This window comes from Carlito syrichta, unplaced genomic scaffold (genome assembly GCF_000164805.1).
Source record: "Carlito syrichta isolate Samal-C Ts95f unplaced genomic scaffold, Tarsius_syrichta-2.0.1 Scaffold317479, whole genome shotgun sequence".
Taxonomy (NCBI): Eukaryota; Metazoa; Chordata; class Mammalia; order Primates; family Tarsiidae; genus Carlito; species Carlito syrichta.
The window spans coordinates 595955-616487 of NW_007261575.1; the positions used below are offsets into that span (position 1 = coordinate 595955).

The following is a 20533-nucleotide window of genomic DNA, read 5'->3' on the forward strand; positions in this document are numbered from 1 at the left end:
TCAAAAAAAAAAAAAGAAGGTCCTCAATAAATGTGAGCTCCCTCCTTGTTCCTTTCACCTCCTGCCTCCAATCAGAGAAGGCTGGTTTGTCACCAAGGCTCTCTACAAGTAAGAATCCAGGGACAAGAGACACTCTGCACTTCAGGAATAAGAAGTCTGTCTCCTCTCCCCAGTTACCAAAAAAAAGTTAACTTCATTGGGTATATTACTCAAAACAATTAAGGGACCATTCATTTGTTCATTCAACAAACATCTGTTGAGTGTCTAAGACATAGCAAGCATTGCTCTCCAGCACTACGATGAGCTTCCTGGATCTAGGCACTGTGGGGTTTTAGACAGTGACTGTCTCTAAAGCTGCTTTTGTCCCCGGTCTTGTTTGTGTCTGAAAACTAATATGAGAATCCTAACCACCATCATCCAGGCCCTGAATTTTAGGGAATGGGAGGTGGCCCAAGGATGGTAATGACACAGATTATAATGACACAAATAAACAGAAAACAGTGTTTATAGCATTGTGTGGATTAGCATACAGGAGACTCCCTAGGTAGGAGAGAGTATCCACTGCCAAATTGTTAAGCCAAAAATGTGACCCCAACTCTAAGCTCACCAACATAATCAGTATTCCACCATCTCTCTGTGGTGAAGAACCACTTTCCTTTTCAGTTTGTTGTGGATTGAGCCTTTTGTAAAATACTCAGATCATGTGCTTGAATGCTGTAGTGATATCCAGTTATTTTCAAAGTTCCTAAATACATACTCCGAGGCCAGGCACGGTGGCTCATTCTCGTAATCTCAGTACATTGGGAGGCTGAGGCGGGAAGACTGCTTGAGCCCAGGAGTTTGAGAGCAGCATGGGCAACATAGCAAGACATCGTCTCTACAAAAACATAAAATAAATTAGCGGGGCATGGTGGTACATGTTTGTAGTCCCAGTTACTCAGGAGGTTGAGGCAGAAGGATCACCCAAGCCCAGGAGGGCAAAGTTGCAGTGAGCTGTGATCAAGCCACTGCACTCCAGCCTGGGCAACAGAGTGAGGCTCGACTCAAAAACAACATACTCTCAATGTTGGCATTTATCATACCACCAAAGGATTTGTGAACTGCCACCAATCGATGAACCGCACTTTGGGTAGCACTAATGGAATTTAGTTAATTCCACAAACTGTTCAAAATCTAGCCTGGTAACTATCAAGTGCTGCAAACAAAGAGAAGAAATGGAATTGTAAGGTTTACTTACTTGCTGAGGGTTGAAATTTGACCAGGTCTTGCAAATCAGTGGAAATCTGGAAAACATGGCTATAAAACTGCTGGACTGAATTCTTCAGGCCAGAAATGTCTCTGGAGTGCGACCTGAGCGTCCCATTCATCTGCCTGACACAGTTCCACAGGCTGCTGACGTGCTTGTTGAGTCCCTCCTTGATCCTCTGAAGACTCCCCGAGACGGAGTCCAGCTTGCTGCACGTTTTCTCCATGTGAGACACCCTGCCCTCGACCACGGAGACCTCCCTCTGGACGCCATGTGTACTTTCCCTGCAGGTGTCCAGCTCAGAGAGGATCTGGTCCCGGAGCCTCTGCCACCGCTCCTCCAGCTGACCACAGCAATGAGCCATGGGGTCCTGGGGGGATGGGAGGGTCTCCGCTGTCCTCTCTTGCTCACCCACCTTAGTGAACCCACCCATTCCAGCATTTTTACCTGCTCTACAATCTCTCATTTCATTCTGAAGATGAGTCACATCGTTTTCTGTGTGGTTTAGTTGAGAATAAAGAAAACTGAAATCCTGTCGAAGTTTCTGGATACTACGTTCAGTTTCTTGAAACTTCCTGTGCATCGTGTCATTCAGAGACTTCAAAAGGCGCAAGCTGTCACGCATTGCGTGGTCTTTCCCATTTGGCAAAGTACCTTCGATCTCATGGGGCTCTCTCTGGAGGGTCTGCAGGCAAATGTCCTCAACAACTTGAACCTTGTCCTTCAGGTGGTTTAATTCTATCATGACCTGTTCGTCCCCTGACCCTGACAACCCCGGCAAGGCTGACCCTGGGGCAGTGAATTCTGAATCAGTGTCATTGGCCGTGTGGAGGAGAACGCTCCCCAGACGGTCTTCCAGAGACTGTATTTTCTGATCAACAAGTTGCTTCAAGTCATCCACCTCTCCGTTGATGGCTCCCCGAAGGACTTCCTCAATGTAGAAGCAATGTTCTTCGGCGTTCTTCTCTGTCACGTTGATCCTTGCATCCAGTTCGTTCCATCTCGCATCAAAGTCCACATCTGGTTCTGGAGCTGTGAGGTGGTCAAATTCATTGTCCAGGCGTCCATTCAGCATTCTGGTGGCTTCGGCAACTCTCTCAATTTTCTGGTCTAACGTCTTGATCTGTTGACCAAGGTCACCGTTCTTGTCGCCATCACAGCAATTTGGTTGGCCTGAAGGCCCCTGCAGCCGGGCCCGAAGGTCATTTATTTCTTTTCTCAGGCTTGTTTCCTTCTCCCCTATCAGCTCTATCACCCCCAGGTAGCTGCTGCCATAGTCGTCACACTGCTGCTGGAGGCCAATCAGCTTGTACTCACACGAGTTCTTCAGATCAGCCAGCTTCCTGTCCATTCCCTCCATGAGTTCCTCTCTCAGGGCGTCGATCTTACTATCCACGTAGGCTTGGTAGAGTTCGTTGGTGGTCATGGTCACCGTAGGGCCCTGGGCAGCCTCCTGGAGCTGTCTGAGCTGCCCTTCATAACCCTTCACCTTCCCATCCAGTTCTTCCAGCTTGTCGCTCTTGGTCTTCAGAGTATCTTTGACTTCGGCCAATTCTGACTTGATGTCCTTCATGCCAGATTCCTTAGTGCTGGGAATGGCAGGACGCCGGACCGCTTCTGTGTCTCCCCTAACGGTGCCGTCAGGCGGATGCTGGTTACCAAACCCCGAGGCCCGCGTTTTACTGGCATCGTCCTGAATGGCATGTCTGAGGTTTTCATTCACTCCAGCGAGGGAGGACTGGAGGTCCAGAACCGTCCTTGTGAGTCGGAGAACCTTCTCCTCGAGCACCTGAATTTTCTTTTCCTGAAGTTCTTGGGGCCCCTGTTTTGGGTCCACCACCCGGTTGGGATGTGCCGTGTCCATTGGGGACAAAGTCTTCTTGGGCTCTGAGACTTGGCTTGGTTCGTTATTATCTGTTATAAGGAAAAAGTTGGACATGAATGAACATTTTCTACCTTGAGCTAGTTTCTGCAAAGACAACAAACAGGGTACTTACAGAAGACACCAAAAGCTCCACGTACAGGTCTCCTACCTAACCACAGGGAATTGCTGTGGCACCGTGGAGAGGAGGGGGGGCTTTGGAGTCCAAAGGACCTGCACTTGCATTTTGGCTCTGCTGTTTACTGTTTGTCCTTGAGCAAGTTGACTGACTTCTGTGAACAGTAATTCCCTCAGCTATAAAGAGGAGGTATAGTCCCTCCTAGAGTTGTTAAAAGACTATGTACATGGCATCTAACAGATAACCAATGGTGCCTTTCACCCTGAAGGGAAATGTCCGTGATCTACTTTATCATATGAACACTTCATTCTCACACTAGTGAATTGTGGCCACACCCCAAGAGTTGACTGCATGCGGTAAAAACACAAGAAGTCACTGTAGCAAGATCCACCCATGAGCTGTTGGATGGTGATATCATATCCCACATCATCTTAGCTGTCCTCAAAGCAATGCCTGAATGTTTTGTCTTGTATTAGCATCTCTATGCTACAAAACAGCGTTTAGTCCTGGTATGAAGTTGGGGAAACAACAAGCAACAGAGAGCTAAAAAGCACCTATTTTACTAGTGTCTCCTAACAATAGAGCCATCTGGCCATATACAGTAAGGTTCACTAAGCCAAAGAATACAAATATTGAAAGTTGGCCAGATGAGGTGGCATAAGCCTGTAGTTCCAGCTCCTTGGGAGGCTGAGGCAGGAGGATCACTTGAGCCCAGAAGTATGAAGCCAGCCTGGGCAACATAGCAAGCCTTCATTCATCTCATTAAAAAAAAAATTGCAAACATTGAATTTTAGGTAATCCTATTTTAAGAAAATACTCTCAAGGAAACAGTCCAAATGAAAGAAAAGAAAATTACAACAATGATAGTGATGAGTCATAAAATGAAAATAAATTGTTAGATGTAGAGATAGATAAACAAAAAGGAGACTGTCAAAACCTGCAGCAATAGGAGAATAAGAAACAAGCCATGTGCTGAAACCAGTAGGATACCAGGAATAGTGGAAGGAGTTAACACTGACAAGCTTGGCCACTACAGTGAGACATACCATGTAAAGTGGAAAAAGTCAAACCTAACATAGAGTACAATTAAATAAGATGCACTAACATATTAACTGAAAACACTGGAAGTAAATTTAGAATGTTGTAGATCTTTGAAATTTAATTGTCATTGTTTTCCCCCTCTTTTAAACTTTTGCACAAGATCATAACAGCAGCTATTATTTATTAAAATCAAGTTAGTGGTGAAACCAAGACTGAAATTCAGATGTCCAAACTCCCACATCTTTTGTTCCTGCAGAGAACTATAAAGAACACCTTGTTTTCCATACTGAAAAATTTATTCTCTCAGGACACTAAAAGAAGGTGAATTATCAAGTCATATGCAAGTGAAAAACTATACTGGACAAAGGAAATTAAGACAAAAGACAGAGAATGGAGGAAGACCTAGGATGTAAGGAAATTCACTGCTCCTATACCACTGGTCACTGTGGAAACTGCAGCCTTTTCAAAGGATAATTTGGCAATATTTATCAAAATATTCAGAATCCTTTTGGCCCTACAGTTACACTTCGGGAAATTTATTCTAGTTAATAATCAAGGCTGAGTACAAAAATTTAACAAGAACAGATGCTTATTCAAATATTATCTGTAGTAGTAAAAAATTACAAACAACCTAAGGACCAAAAGTAGAGGATTGTGTTCAACCAATCACATTCTCAGAAGTCATTAAGTGATACTGTATTTAATGACATGCAACATTGTTCATTATAGATTGTTAAGTTAAAAGTATATTATAAAAACATTTTGCTCTTTATAAAGATAGTGGATTGAGGATAATAAGCATTTCCTTTCATTTCCTCCTAAAATCCCACTAAAATGACAAAAAATAAAATGAGGGAGACCAAAAAACCCATTCAAGTCACACACACACACACAAATTGAAAGTTAAATAGTTTTGGACTTTTTAATGACAATACTGGAAGCCAGAGGAAAATTGAGCAACGTTTTCAAAATTCTGAAGGAAAATGACTTCCAACTTAGAATTCTGAAGCTAGAGTAAAAATATTTTCAGACCATAAGGTACCAAGAAGTTTTCCTCTCACACAATCATCTCATGAAGCTACTAGAAGACATGCTCGACCAAACAATGAAAATAAACCAAGAACGAATGCACAAGGGATCCAAGGAATGAAGAAATGTAGTATCTAATAGGAGAGAGGCAAGTTAAGATCCCAGGGTAACAGGAAGAGGACACTCAGTCCACATGGGGCAAGGGAGAAGGCTCAGGGGAGATTTCTTCAAGAAGGTCAAACTGCTGTGTCAGAATATAAGGAGAGGACATTTAGAGAACCAGAGAAGAGTTTGGGTTAATATAGGGATTACAGGCTGGGCTTGGTGGCTCAGCCTGTAATCCTAGCACTTTAGGAGGCTGAGGCAAGTGGATTTGCCTGAGCCCGTGGGTTCGAGACCAGCCCGGGCAACTTGGCAAGACCTCGTCTCTACAATAAATCAAAAATTAGCCGTGTGGTAGCACGTGCCTATAGTTCTGGTTCCCTGGAAGGCTGAGGTGGAAGGATAGCCGGAGCCCAACAGGTCGACGCTGGGGTGGCCGTGAGTATGCTACTGGCCTCCAGCCTAGGCGACAGAGTGAGACTCCAACTCAAAAAAAAAAAAAAAAAAAAAAATAGGGATAACAACATAGAAAACTAAGCAAAGGAAAAATGTAAGATAATAATTAACTATAAGGAATCAAAAAGCAGTGTAGGAAAGAAAACCTACTCATGGTACACTAATGGTTCAGCTGTAAGCATAGCTATATAGTTACTACAGTGTAAACATTGACTATTGAATAAACAAAAATAGGTTCTAACTGCATGGAAAGGATGGGGATACAGGAGCATCATGTTGGGGAGTGGATGAAAGGAAGCTAAATCCTCACCTTTCACAATCGGAAGCCAATGGACTCCCTGGATGAGCTTAAAGCACCTCTGAAAAGGGAAAGTAAGCCGGGCGCGGTGGCTCACGCCTGTAATCCCAGCACTTTGGGAGGCAGAGGTGACAGGACTGCCTGAGCTCAGGGGTTCAAGACCAGCCTTAGCAACATAGCAAGACCTTGTCTGTACAATAAAATCAAAAAAATTATGCGGGTGTGGTGATGCACACCTGTGGTTCCAGCTACTTAGAAGGCTGAGGCAGAAGGATCACCTGAGCCCAGCAGGTCGAGGCTGTGATGGCTGGGAGCGTTCCACTACACTCCAGCCTGGGTGACATAGTGAGACACCAACTCAGAAAAAAAAAAGAAAAGAAAAAGGAAAGTGATGGGGGTCGTTGTTTTCCTATTAGTTCTTATAAAGTTATTCAACTTTTAAACTGCGCATACGTTTAAACTTTAATCAAATGGAAACTAGAACAAAACAACAAAAAACTATTATGATCCACCAGCCCCACTTCATGTTTCCCTCATCACAGTACCTATCGTGATTTATTGTAATGATTGCCAGGGACTGTGTCTATCTTGTTTCTCACTTATCTCAAGTATCCAGTATAGAGCCTGCTAGATATAGAACCCCATAATATTTGTGGGATGATGAGTTTTCCTTTAACAAAATGAATATAGGAAAGCGAATAATGTTTTATAATAAAATATTAATAGCAGTTCACATTTAGGGGTGAAATTATGTATCCTTAAATATTTGTCCTTTGTTTTATAAACGTTCTTTAATGGATATGCATTACTTTTATTATTAAAAATTATTTTTAAGTCTATTTTACTGACAACATCAGGATGCACTACCAGTTTCAAAATTGAAAACATCTCAGGGGAAAACATAATCATTTAAAGATGACTTAAATGACCGGGCTCGGTGGCTCAGCCTGTAATCCCGCGCTTTGGGAGGTCGAGGTGAGTGAATTGCCTGAGCCCGCAGGTTCGAGACCCGGCTGGGCAACTTGGCGAGACTGCGTCTCTACAATAAATCAAAAAATTAGCCGGGCGTAGTAGTGCGCGCCTGTAGTCCCAGCTACTTGGAAGGCTGAGGCGGAAGGATCGCCGGAGCCCAGCAGTTTGAGGCTGCGGTGGCCGGGAGCGGCCACTGCCCTCTAGTCTGGGCAACAGAGTGAGACTCCAATTCAAAAGAAAAAAAAAAAAGATGACTTAAGCATCGAATTTCATAAGAAAATCTGGGCTGGGCTGGGTGAGTTGGGTCAAGCCTGTAATTCCAGCACTTATGGAGTCCGAAGCGAGAGGATTGTCTGAGCCCAGACCTCGTCTCTACAATATATATTTAAAAAAAAAAAATTAGCCAAATGTGGTAGCATGCACCTGTAGTTCTGGCTACTTCGAAGGTTGAGGTGGAAGAATCACCTGAGCCCAGCAGGTCAATGCTGGGGTGGCCGTGAGAGTGCCACTGCACTCCAGCCTGGGCAACAGAGTGAGACTCTGATTCAAAAAAAAGAAAGAAAGAAAGAAAGAAAACCTAGGCTGTATTTATCGTGACTCAACTTTTTTTTCTTTTCATTTTTTTTTTTTTTTTTTTTTTAGTCAGGGCCTCATTCTGTCACCCAGGCTGGAGTGCAGTGTCACGATCACAGCTCACTGCAGCCTCGTCCTCCTGGGCTCAGGAAAACCTTCTGACTCAGCTTTCTGAGTAGCTGGGACTACACCACCACACCTGGCTAATTTTTTGATTTCTTGTAGAGGCAAGGTCTCACTATGTTGCCCAGGCTAGTCTCAAATTCCTGATCTCAAGCAATCCTCTTGCCTCAGCCTCCCTAAGTGCCGCAATTACAGGCTTGAGCCACTGTGCCCAGCCTATTGTGACTCAACTAAAAAAGATGCAGTGATGTGGAATAAACTGCTAAAAAGTTTCCATCCATAAGTCATTGTCTTACACTTAAAAGCAAAGGTGGTGAACTCCAGGTGAAACTTTTTTTTTTTAAATAAAGATTTGGGGTACAATTCAGGTTTAGGTATACAAACGTTGATTATGCACAGGTGAAATTTCAACTTGGGGGTTGGCTTTGCAAATATCTCATCCTAAACAGAATGAAAATGATTCCATGTATTATGCAGCCATAAAGAAGGACAAACATATGGACTCTGCAGCAACTTGGATGAATTTAAAGTCGATCATACTCAGTGATCTATCACAGAAATAAAGAACAGAGTACCTTATGTTCTCACTCATAAGCAGACCTTGAACAATTATAAGACTATAAGAAAGGGATTGGCAGTAGCGGGAAACTGTCAGGGGATTGGGGGTGGGACTGGCAGTTGAGGGAAACTGCTAGGGGAGGGAGGGGCACACTTCATCAACAAGGGTACCCTGCATAATCAACGTCTGTATACCTAACCTTGAATTACACCCCACATCTTTATAATAAAAAAAGAAAGAAAAAGAAAATGACTCCATGTATCTATTTTTAAAAAAAAAACCATTTTAACTCCTTTAAATTCAGATTTATGGGCGCTAAATAAAAACAGCACGATTACATTTGAGTCTCTTTATATCTGTGCCTCCAGGTGACACAAGTCTGTCCCCATTAGCTTTTCCTATCCTGATCTTAAGGCACTGGTTTTCACAACAAGCTGGTCCTGACAAAAGCAATTTACTTGCAAGAAAGTTTATCTTCCAATTGCTCTGTTCCTGCACATAACTTGTCTGCCACACATCTACAGAGCTACGTGTGTTATTCAAAGATCTTGGAACACCCGGCACTGCGAGGCGTAAATCCTGCATTTGAAGGAGCACTGAAATGATAAAGGGTGGCACCACAGTGTAGCACAGATAAGAGGGTACCTGTGGCTTTCTTCAAGCTGTTTCGAGGCCGAGCGGGCGTGGGGCGGGGAGTCTTCATGGCATCTCTGGGACCTTCTTGGCAGTCTCCCCCTCTGAAGCCAGGGCAGCACCTCCATTCCAACTGAGTCACTGTCTTGTACCTAGTGACGTATCTGGGTCTGAAGCTCACTCGATACCTGAGGAAAGAGGGGCCAGCACCTCTTTATTGGCTGCTGTTCCCAGCACCTCCCGGGATTGGATAAAGTGGACCCAGGGCTCGCGGGGCTCTGCCTGCCTCTCCAGGCTGACCTGGAGGGGTCGCTGGTCTCCTCAGTCCACCTCTGGCTCTGAGGGTCCAGCCAATATCAGATCAGCCTCAGGAAGACAGGGCATCCCCCATCCTGCACCTGTCCCCAGGGCTCCCCCCAAGCAAGGGAAAACAGCTTAGAAAATCTAGGCCCACCGTTTTCATTTGATGTGGACACTTTTCAGCCCCAGATTGAGCTTTTGTTTCACCAACAAACTTCTGTTCTACAATTCACAGCTCTGTGAGGTCTTTTTCAGGTGTGACTCAAGGTTGTCTTATGTGGGGTTTTTTCTTTTTGAGTTGGAGTCTCACTTTTGTTGCCCAGGCTGGAGTGCAGTGCCACACTTATGGCCACCGCGGCCTTGACCTGCTGGTCTCAGGTGACCCTTCCACCTCAGTCTTCCGAGTAGCTGGAACTACAGACGCATGCCACCACGCCCGGCTAGGTTTTGTGATTTATTGTAGAGATGAGGTCTCACCAAGTTGCCCAGACCGGTCTCGAACCCCCGGGCTCAGGCAGTCCTCTCGCCTCGGTCTTGTCTTATGTTTTTAAGAAATATTGCCTGCGCCCTCATCTCCCATCACATCTGTGTAATTACTGCTGTGCCTCCTTTCTCTGATGCTCTCAGTCAGAGGTAGCAGGCCACAAGCCTGTGGAAACAGCAGCTCACACTATTCGTGTTCAGATTTTTTTTTTAACAGAGGTGCCCTGGTCCATCGTGCCCATGACAGAAATCGGAAAGCCAAATTGGAAGCACTTAAAAAGTCCTTGTTAGGCCAGGAGCGGTGACTCACATCTGTAATTAATCCCAGCACTTTGGGAGGCCCAGGCAGGAGGATGGCTTGAGCCCAGGAGCTCAAGTCCAGCCTAGACAGCACAGTAAGACCTTGTCTCCATAAAATAATAATAATAATAATAATAAAATTAGCTGGGCATGGTGACTCATGCCTGTAGTCCCAGCTACTCAGGAGGCTGAGGCAGAAGGATCGCCTGAGCCCAGGAGGTCGAGGCTGAGGAAAGTCATGATGGAAAAAAAGCCCTGTTTACAATGCATGTTCCTGATGCCCTGGGATAGGACAGAGACCTTTGTGATGAGCTTAAAGTCCCCCAGGCCCAGGGCTGGGACTACAACAGATGGTGGCAACCCAGCAGCTTGGGCGCTCATGAGGGATGGAGCCAGGAGTTCAACAACTCACCTGTCCCTGCTCACAGCATAGACAAAAGCCACTGCTATGTGGGACAGGCCCTCCTTAATTCACTCAACTTCTATTTCCTGGCTTGGGAGCATTGTTCTCTGGAAGCTCTTCACTTTTTCTCCATTTCTCACACCAGCACTAGCAGCTGGCCTTTCTTTGGGGCCAACTTCCAGAAAGAAACCAGTTCTGTGTCCCTTCCTCAAGGCTGCTATGTGCCATGAACAGCTGGCCCCAGGGACTCAGGCAGCCAAGAGGCTCCATCCCACTCCATTCCGGCACCAGCCTCAATGCAGGTGGACTTCAGAGCTCCCTTCCAAGAACTCATGGATCACAAAATGTCATGGACTTGTGACACCTCCCCTGAGGGTCAAATCCATGACAATTAAACCCTCTATGTGAGGATCAACTCCCCTGGGACAGGCAGGCATCCCGACAGAATTCCAAGAGGGCCCTGATGACAGTGCAGAACGATCAGTGTCTCCTACACCTCCCACTGTCCCTGTGTCCCTTGGTCTTTGGAGCCGTGGTTCTCAGCCTGGGCCATCAGAATCCCTCAGGGAACTGTAAAAAAAAAAAACACTGATACCAAGGTCTCTAGTGGTTCTGATTTAACGAGTCTGGGGTGAGGCTTGGGTGTGTAGATGTTGGGACACTCCAGAGGGAAACTTTCCCAAGGAAAACTGAAGAGAAAGTCTGAGAAGGAAAAGGGACAGCAAAGGGTGTTCACAGGGTGAGGCGATAAGGAGGGGGAAAAGACCTCTCCCTTCCAGGCTCTTCATTCTCTCACTCCTACCCACCTCTGTCAAGGCCTCATTATTTATATTTTCCCCTTTTCACAAGTGAGAAAACAGAGGTTCACAGAGGTTAAGTGACTTGTCCAAGTTCAAACAGTCAGGAAGTGGCAGGGCTGGAATTTAAACCCAAGTGTCTTCCCTATACCACCATGCCCCTCCTCCCCCCAGTCGAGATTCTCCCTGGCAATGGCCTTAAATCTGAAGAAGCAGCCCCACCCAGAGACATTCCAGAGGCCCCAAAGACTGGGTGAGAGTGTAGCTGACCCCTCTTCTGCAGCCTCACGCCTGAGTGTCCCATTCATCCAGGTGCACACCAGCCTGTGTCCCCAACCACCCACCTATTGAAAGTATCCTCTGTGTGGGCCTCAAAAATGTAAAAAAAAAAAAGGGAAAAGCACAACTCCAGTTTCTTGTTTTGCCTACTCTACTAGAGCATAATGCTGGAAAAATGTGTAATCTCAGAAAAACTTGGTTCCTCTGAGCATTTAAGACTGAATGTGAAATGTGTTTGCTCTTGGATTTTGTTCATTTGCCAGTAGATGACAGCCCCTACGAAACCCTTTTGGAGGAGGCTGAGCCAGGAGGAGGAGACCAAACCACATGGCCCAGATGCCACGGAAGAGAATGACCCCTCAGCTCAGCCCACCCGGGGGCTGAATCCCTCCTTGCTGCAGCAAAGTGTAAGGAAGGCCTTGCCCTGCCCACAGGCTTCAGTCTTTTCTTGGGGGAGCCGGCCCCTAGCTCAGGAAGGTTCCCTGAAGCTCCTGCCCTTCCCACCCCACACACCCCTACTCCCACCCTCATGGGCCTGCTATCAGGTTGACAACATTCCTGACAAGTCTTCATGTCAAGCTGGGAGGGAGGCCTTCCTGGCAGGCGGCGACAGCTGGAAACAATCAGGCGGTCACCTCCAGTCATGGGAACGCTCACGGCGGGATGTCTCTGTGCCCGACGCTGACACACATGGAACCAAGGCCCTGCTAGGCAGCCCTCGGACTCAATGGGGGACTTCAGGGGAGGGAGGGAGGGGTTGTCCAGCCCCCAAACCCTCCCGGGATCGTTCCCACTAAGCCCGTAGCCAGCCAGAAGTTTCCCCAGAGGAGGAGGAACCAAGGAACATTTCTAGGCCAACCCCTTCATCACCCACAGCAGGAAAATATCCCAGCCAGCAAGTTTTGTAAAATGCTAAAGCTTTTGCCCCTGAAACTGCCATTTAATGGAGGAATGGTGCCTGTTCCTTTCAAAAGTTTCACAAGTAGTTGTCAAGCACAGAGATTAGCAGCCCTAGACCCAGGCACCATTCCCATCCTGCCACCCTCCGGCTAGGCCTGGGACGAGTCTCTAGGGCAACCCTGGGTCAGGGGAGATGCTCACCAGATCCTTAGGGAATCAGTTAACTAGCTGCCCCCAGCATGGGGTGGTCAGGCCCAGGGACTGACAGCCAAAAGGACAGAGTCAAGACGTGTTGGGCAGCGCTGGAAGGTCTGACTTGGGCTGCAGACTTGGTGTCTCTCCCAGTCTCAGCTAGGGACAGTGACAGCATTCTGTTCCTCTGGAGAGAGTGCATGGTTGCCTCTGGCACCCATGGGAGGCCTTGGAGATATGGCCCTCAGCCTACCACCCTGCCACCTCAACCCTGTGAGCGCTCATCCACTCTTCCCCCAGAAACCCTTTTTGGAGGTGAGACAGGAGGTTCACCATTTTTGTGAGTTCGGCCACTGTGTCAAGGCACTGACTGGCCCAGGGGATTCTGAGAAGGAAGATGTCAAGAAAAGTTGCATCAGAGTTCAGGGATCATATGAGTCTCTGTCAAAACAATGTGGGAGGCCAGGCGTGATGGTTCATGCCAGCACTTTGAGAGACCAAGGCGGGAGGAGTGCTTGAGCCCAGGAGTACAAGACCAACCTGAACATAGCGAGGCCTCATCTCATCTCTAAAAAAAAAAAATTAGCTGGGCGTGGTAGCACACACCTGTACTCCCAGCTACTCAGGAGGCTGAGGTGGAAGGACTGCCTGAGCCCAGAAGGTCAAGGCTGTGGTGAGCCATGATCATGCCATTGCACTCCAGCCTGGGCAACAGAGTAAGACCTCGCCCCAAAAACCAACAAACAAAAATCAGAATGTGATAAAATGATAATACCTCCCCTTGGCATCACCCCACAGAGACTCCTTCTCCGGCATGGAGTTGAGACCCTTTTATAACATGCTCCAGGGCACGCTTGTATTTGTTTGTCTTCCCAGCCAGCCCCTACTCCCCTTCGGGGTAGAATACCTGTTGGTTTTGTTCACTACTACATTACTTTTTAGAGCCGTTTTAGTTACACAGAAAAATTGAATGGAAGATGCAGAGATGTCCAGTACACCACGTGACCCCACGCACGCAGAGCTTCCCAGTGATTGACCTACCCTAGAGTGGTCTGTTTGTTTTGACAGACGAACCCACACTGACACATCGTCCTCATCATCATCACCCAAAGTCCACAGTTTACACAAGGTATCACTCTTGCTGTTGTACATTCTATGGGTTTGGACAAATGTATGACATGTACCCACGATTATAATGTCACACACATAGTTTCGCTGCCCTAAAACTCCTTTGTGCCCTTCCAGCCCATCCCTCCTTGTGCTCAGCCCATAGCAACCACTGATTTTTTTAAACCGTCTCCATAGTTTCGCTTTTTCCAGAATCTCATCTAGTTGGAATCACGCAGTAGGCAGCCTGTTCGGATTGGATTCTTTCACTTACTAACATGCATCTAAGTCTCTTCCACGTCTGTTCATGGCTTGATGACTTATTTATTATTTATTCTCACTGAATGATACTCCATCATCTGGAACATCCTTAGTTTTAAACAGTGTCTGTTCTAGTACAGATGCCCAATAAGCAATTATTAATCATTAATTAAATCAATAATTGGTCAAGCAGTTAATGATACAGAGTCTACTTGTACCAAGGTTTTAGGGAGACAAATGTCCACATTACAAATCCCAGAGGTATCCTCAGGTCTCACCCTAAGCAGATGTGAATTCTCGAGTCTTCCCAGAACCAAACCAAGATTCAGAATCCTCAGGTCATGCTGACCTGGACAAGAATCACTTGAGTTTCCCCCAGAGCTGTGCTGTCCAATAAGGCAGCCATTAGTCACTTGTGACTATTTACATTGAAACTAATTACAATTTAATAAAACTGAACACTTAAGTTTCTTCATCATGACAGCCACATTTCAGGTGCTGAATAGCCACATGTGGCCGTGGCCACAGTACTGGACAGCATGACCGTCTCCAACTCATAGAAAATTCTACCGGACAGGGCCGAGCTACAGACTCATAAGATCATCAAGGAGATCAGCAATGAGCACACATCTGTTCACCTCTTGATTTCAAACCCACATCAACGCACGTTCTTTCTCCTCCCTTGTTCCATCCAGGACTACAAGCAAACACCTCCCTGAAATAGCCCCACATCCCTGGCTAGACAGCTGTTTCACAAGATAAGACTCTTCACCCTGTGTTTAGCATTTACCTCCATTTAATTTTGACACCCGCTGCTAAAACACTACAAAATCTAAAACCCAGTGCCCCTCTGGGGACATTCTTTTGACAGGGGTTTCTTTCAAGAACTGACTTTCTAGCAAACTCCTCTCCTCATCACTGGCCTGCCCCAAAAAGCCTGGAGCCAAATATTCTTGCTTCATTCTGTGTGTGTGGAAACACAGTATCAACTGGAACGGAACTGAGAGATTTGAGAAAGAAACCAGAAAGAAAAGGTACTTCCCCAGGGGTAATAGAAAGTCCCTGGCTATGCCTAGACAAATAGCTGCCTGCCCAGGAGAAGGAAAATTAGAATAGGAAGGCGAGAAGCCATTTCAAGAAGATTCAGAATTCTCATATGGGGCGGACTTGGTTACCCAGTATCCAGCTACTACTTGAAGTTTTCATAGAGCAGCAGTTTTTAAATTAAAAAAAAATTGTGGCAAGATACACATAACATAAAATTCAGCACCTCAACCATTTGTAGGCATATAGTTCTATGACACTAAGCACATTCACATTGTTGTGAAACCATCACTACTCTCCATTTCCAGAACTTTTTCATCATCCCAAATTGAAACTTTGTACACATTAAACACAAATTCCCCAGCCTCTGGCAACCACTACTGTACTTTATGAGTTTGACAAGTATATGTCCTTTTGTGACTAGCTTATTTCACTTAACACAATGTCCTCATGTTGCAGCATTTGTCAGAATTTCCTTCCTTTTTACACAGTAATCCACTTTTACAAAGTTGGTCTCAGTGCCCTAATTTAGAAACTGGCGTGGCATTGGGCCAGGCATGGTGGCTCACTCCCATAATCCTAGCACTTTGGGAGGCTAAGGGGGGGAGGATCGCTTGAGGCCAGGAGTTTGAGACCAGCCTGAGCAATATAGCAAGACCTTATCTCTACAGAATAAGTAAATAAGAAGAAGAAAAAATAATAATAAATTGACATGGCAGTTCCTGATTTTCTAAGAACCACTTGTGATAATTTGATAATTTGTGATAATTTGTTTGCTTGCTTTTTTAGGGTGTTGTGTGTGGGGGTTTTTTTCCCCTCACTATCATTAAATAAAAAATGAGCTTTTCGTGCCTGTAGTTCCAGCTACTTGGAAGGCTGAGGCGGAAGGATCGCCGGAGCCCAGCAGGTCGAGGCTGCAGTGGCCGGGAGCAGCCACCGCACTCCAGTCTGGGTGACAGAGTGAGACTCCAACTCAAAAAAAAAAAAAAAATGAGCTTTTGATATTGATTGAAACTTTGCCAGAAGTAAATATAATCTGGCTATGAAGTTTGAAATCAGAGGTGATTTCAGAACTATGAGGAAGGTAAAGCAGTTCTATCCCAGTGGAAGAAACACTTCCCATTGGAATCCACGTTGTCCTACTGACAATTGAAACTTGGCGATTTGAAACCATGTGCACCTACAAAGACGATCTCTGCAATCTTAGGAGGGCACTCTGACCCCTGAGGTTTCCTCCCGTGTTAATATTTCCAGCCTGAAAAAGTCTCTTGAGATAAAATGAAGAAACCACAGGACCATATTGCTCCTTAAAGCCCATCAACACAACAATCAGAATTGTCATCTTTTTCTGCCGCATTACACATTTTTAATCAGTTCATTACATGGAGAAATTAATAACACGAAAGCCAAGAAAATATTTCACTTAATTTTTTAGGAAAATTCATTTAAATTTTAAAAGCCCGAATGCTTGAGAAAATACATTTCTGGAATACAAAATACATCTTATGAATCTAAAAGATTAGTGAGCCATGATTAAAATCAGATTACAAAATAGCTTTGTGCATTAAAAAAAAAAAAGATCCTAGACCAAAACAATGTATTCAATATAAAAATAGAGGAGACTTTCTCAGTACAAAGGATATATTTGCAGGAGAAACCACAATTGGAAGCTGCTTATTTTTTCATTTCCTCTTGAATTAATTTCCTTATGCACATAGAGTGGCAAGTTGGATTTCAAAACCTGAAATTCTTTTCATTTCTCAGTATTTTGCCCTGATTGAACAGCAGTACGAGGCCTTTTTCCCACAATTGATCACCCCCTCCCCACTTCCCCAGAAGAAAGAGCAATTCCAGAGTCCTAAAGAAAACCACAGCAACTCAGCTGCAGTAGATAGCAAAGTTGTTCTTAGATTTTCTAGAAGAGCAGTACCTTCCTTCTGGGCAAACTCACTTGGCTACAAATGACATCATCTCCAAGTGTGGGCTGAGCCCAGCCCCATGAAATATAGCTCACGCATATGTTCCAAGGAGCCTGCATTCTTAGCTGAGATGTCCTCACTTTGGGAGACACATCATAAAACCCAAGACCCTGCCCTAATGGGGGGAGGAGGGGCATTAGTGTGGGCGTCCCACGGGCCTGAGTTAACTGGGAGGGCTGAGGAATCTAAGACTTGGAGGGGAGGCCCATCCCCTCCTAAAGAATTTTTTGGGGGAGGGCCATTGCTGCTATAAGCAGTTTCCCCCAAATAAATTCTATCTTCTTCCATTTCTCAATCTTGCAGCATGTTTCCTCATTCCTGGACTCGGATTCACAAAACACGGGTCTCCCCCATCACTCTCTGATGAGCTCACCCTGAGCGTTCCCACGTTCGGCTGGAGAACATCTGCGGGCCTGGGCTGTTAGTGTGATGAACACGACTCTCCCTCTGTGGTTTTGTGATTCAGACTTTTCTATTCAGAGTCATGAAGAACTTTGATTGTTTCCTTTTTTTAATTGTTATTTATTTATTTATTTTTCAAAATGTTTCCTTTTTTTTTAAAGTCAGGGTCTCACTCTGCCACCCAGGCTAAAGTGCAGTGGCACGGTCACAGCTCAACGCAGCCTCCAACTCCTGGACTCAAGTAATCCTCCCACCTCAGCCTCCAGAGTAGCTAGAACGACAGGCATGTATCACCGCACCCAGTTCATTTTATTTATTTATTTTTTGTAGAGACAAAGACTCACTATATTGCCCAGGCAGGTCTCAAACTCCAGAGATCAAGTGATCCTCCTGCCTCTGCCTCCCCAAACGCTGGGATTGCAGGCCTGAACCACTGCACCCGGCTTCCTTTCTTTCTTTAATTGCTTAAGTTCTACAAAGGATCTCATTCTGAAATCCTTTTCCTTGTGTTTCCTTTGACTTGGTCTTTCTTTGGTTTACAACACCGGTCCCTCCCTCTTCAAGGATCTCTATCACTGTGTACTTTCTCTTTTTTCACATCTCCCAGCCACTCTTCAGCGGCTGCCCATCCACTATATTGCTTTTCGATACGGCACCCCATGAGAAGTGGCCGTGACATCCCATCTGGAATCAATTTCAGACCTTTGGGTGAAGACCATGGATGCTGACAAGTTCTTAAACAGGCACCACTGTTACCTGGTGCCAGTTACTCAGAAACACAAAATCCAGAGACAATAGGAGTTTCTATGCAGATAGAAAAATATTTTCTTCCTTTGGGTCAATTCATTCTCAGTTAAAAAATAATAATAATAATCTGGGCAATGAAAACACAGGAACACTTGTATTTCTTTTCTAATTTATGACCACATGGGGAGAAAAAGGCAAAACATTATAACCTAGTTTCAAATTGCTTACCGAGTCCAGGCTGACACAGTATCACTAAGCGTTGTTTAAACTCACACTTCACACAGTGAGATGGGGACATTTTCATTCACTTTCACTCTGTTCAAAAGGGGCGTGGTATTCCAGAAGAAAGCTGCCATAGTCCAACTCACTCCCAAGTGTGGAGGGTCACCAAGGAGGGGAGGGGGCTGCTTAGTAAGATAAGAACTTTATTTGCTTTCACACGGGAAGGATGATGGAGGAGGCTGTGGGGGAAGGGAAGAGCTTTTTTCCAGGATGAATCAGGACGGCCAATAGACTTTGAAGGTTGGTGACACCTGCATTCTTTAAGTCATCTGTGTTGTACAATCTTCAGTGGATTTCTCATTGCTCGTGTGGGCTTTGGAGACTAGATTTTTGTTAGAGAACTTGAGGGTTTGCTGTTCTCCACGCAGGCCAACCCGGTGTGGTTCCCAGAGCCACCACAGGACCCAGAAGGCCACGGAATAGTAAGCCTTAGGAATTGTCCCAGTCTACAGGAAAATTCTGGACTTCCACAGCTCTTGCACTTTGAGAGGGAGTGACACAAACATAAAGACTTTTGAGACGAAAAGGGGCCCGAATGACATCTGTTAACAAGTTTTAAATAACAGGCAACTGACTTTCTATTTCTTCAAAATAAGCTTAGTTTTTAAGAAAAATCATATAGTTTGCATTATTTTGTTGTTTTATTTAAAAAAGACAATTAGGTCTGGGGGGTTAAGTAAAGTTTCTTGTCCTAATAGACTTGGGCATAGGCTAGCCAGTGACCCAAAGACTTCACTAATATTTGCTTTAATCAATTTTTGCAAATGAAATGCACAAGAAAGCATGATATTCTCAAAGAAGCTATATGAATTAATCTTTTTTCTTCTTTTTTTCTTTTTTTTTTGAGACAAGGTTTCACTCTGTTGCCTAGGCTGGAGTACAGTGGCACGATCACTGCTTACCACAGCCTCGAACTCCCCGGCTCAAGGGAACCTCCTGCCTCAGTCTCCTGAGTAGCTGGGACTACAGGTGTGAGCCACCATGCCCAGCAGATTTTTTTCTATTACTTGTAGAGACTGGGTCTCACTTTGTTGCCCAGGCTGGTCTTGAACATCTTAAGCAATCCCTCCTGCCAGGGGATCCCAAAGTACTACCATACAGGCATGAGCCAAGTGCCTGGCCTTCAGAAAATTAATATTCACATTTCTCAAAGGACAGTTTTATTTTTGGTCATTGTGTCCTCCCAATAACACCAAACCATCCTTATAGCTATGCATCCATAAGTCCTCACAAAAGGAAAACTGTATAATGCATCACAGAGAGACTCACACATCTTGGCAAAAAACTTTTGAAAGTCACACCAAGATTGCCGGCTAAGTGATCCAAATTATAATTTATATCACTACTTTGGTTGATTTAACTGGAATCCACCAGATCACAACCCATCATCTTATCAGCAAGTCACTTCATTGCCATTAAGTAGTAAAAGCTATTTTCAAAGACTATATACATATGTCACAATCTCCGTATTAAAAATACAAGCCATGGACAGTTGTTCAAATTTATGGTCTCCATGACTGAAAATTGAAAGCCAAACTCAAGCTGGGCATGGTGGCTCACGCCTACAATCCCAGCACTTTGGGAGGCAGAAGTGAGAGGACTGCCTGAGCCCAGGGGTTTGAGACCAGCCTAGGCAACTTGGCAAGACCTTGTCTCTACAATAAATCAAAAAATTAGCCGGGCACGGTGGTGTGTGCCTGTAATTCCAGCTACAAGGAAGGCTGAGGCAGAAGGACTGCCTGAGCCCCGTGGGCCGAGGCTACAGTGGCTGTGAGCATGCCACTGCACTCCAGCCTGGGTGACAGAGTGAGACTCCTACTCAAAAAACAAAAAAATTTAAAAATGTTTTAAAAAGAAAGCCAAACTCAGCTTATATGATTTTTCACAACAAAGGAAAAGACTAGTTAACAATATATGCTCCCACTTTCATCCATGCACTCAGCAAGCATCTTTCTTTTTTTTTTTTTTGAGTTGGAGTCTCACTCTGTCGCCCAGACTGGAGTGCAGTGGCCGCTCCCGGCCACC

At 45.2% G+C, this 20533-nt stretch overlaps 1 protein-coding gene across 1 annotated transcript in view; it reads right to left on the reverse strand.

Moving 5' to 3' along the window:
• The window catches only part of EMILIN2 (elastin microfibril interfacer 2), a 57088-nt gene that overhangs the window by 19623 nt on the left and 16932 nt on the right, over positions 1-20533 (reverse strand). Inside the window, exons 3-4 of the mRNA XM_021707418.1 lie at positions 9045-9220; positions 1238-3160 (exon numbers count right to left, since the gene is read on the reverse strand). Of these exons, the coding sequence (XP_021563093.1) occupies positions 1238-3160; positions 9045-9220 (2099 nt within the window). The remainder of the gene's footprint in view (positions 1-1237; positions 3161-9044; positions 9221-20533) is intronic.